The sequence below is a fragment of the Palaemon carinicauda genome, chromosome 2 (genome assembly GCF_036898095.1).
Source record: "Palaemon carinicauda isolate YSFRI2023 chromosome 2, ASM3689809v2, whole genome shotgun sequence".
Taxonomy (NCBI): Eukaryota; Metazoa; Arthropoda; class Malacostraca; order Decapoda; family Palaemonidae; genus Palaemon; species Palaemon carinicauda.
The window spans coordinates 45,721,422-45,722,336 of NC_090726.1; the positions used below are offsets into that span (position 1 = coordinate 45,721,422).

The 915-nt window shown below is 41.2% G+C and overlaps 1 protein-coding gene across 1 annotated transcript; it reads left to right on the forward strand.

The window, feature by feature from the left end:
• Positions 1 to 5: 5 nt before the first annotated feature.
• Positions 6 to 377, forward strand: LOC137616333 (uncharacterized). Its single transcript, XM_068345986.1, has one exon. The coding sequence runs from the start codon at positions 6 to 8 to the stop codon at positions 375 to 377; it is 372 nt and encodes a 123-aa protein (XP_068202087.1).
• The last annotated feature ends 538 nt before the right edge of the window (positions 378 to 915 follow it).

Genomic DNA, 915 nt, shown 5'->3' on the forward strand with positions numbered 1-915 from the left:
TGGAAATGGAGGTACAGGGAACGAGAAGGAGAGGGAGCCCAAAGCGAAGGTGGCTGGACTGTATCAAGGATGACCTTCGATCAAAGGAAAAGAAGAAAGGAATATCAAATAAGACCCAAGAAAGTAGACTGAGGTGGTATGGTCATGTCATGAGAAGAGATGAACAGTATATTGGGAGGAGAGTGATGGAAATGGAGGTACAGGGAACGAGAAGGAGAGGGAGACCAAAGCGAAGGTGGGTGGACTGCATCAAGGAAGACCTTCGATCAAAGGGAAAGAAGAAAGGTATATCAAATAAGATCCAAGAAAGTAAACCGAGGTGGTATGGTCATGTCATGAGAAGAGATGAACAGTATATTGGGAGGAGAGTGATGTAAATGGAGGGTACAGGGAACGAGAGGGAGAGGGAGACCAAAGCGAAGGTGGGTGGACTGTATCAAGGATGACCTTCGATCAAAGGGATTAACCGGTGATGAAGTGTGGGACAGAGGTAGATGGAGAAAGCTGACCAGAAACATCGACCCCACATAGAAGTGGGAAATGATGTAGACAAAGAAGAAGATGATGCATATACATATGTCAATGTCCTAAACCAGCTTTGAGGAAGCCATTTTAATGCTATTGAAATCAACGATAAACTAATTATTAATATTTGCCAATAGAAAAACTTCCAAAACATTCCCAAGTCTTCTTGGAAATTTCTTTCGAGCAATTCGTAAAAATTCAATGTGTCTATTAAACTTAGTTGAAGAAATTCGCTGGAATACCACTTGTATATGGTTCTTTGTCTTTAATTTTATCAATTAAGACGAGCAAATAGGCAAACTCGCAAGTTATTAAAGAATTTTCTCCCCACAAAAAGGCCTCCAATAGCAGAGACTATTTAAGTATAGTAAGCAGCTCTTCCAGGAGGAC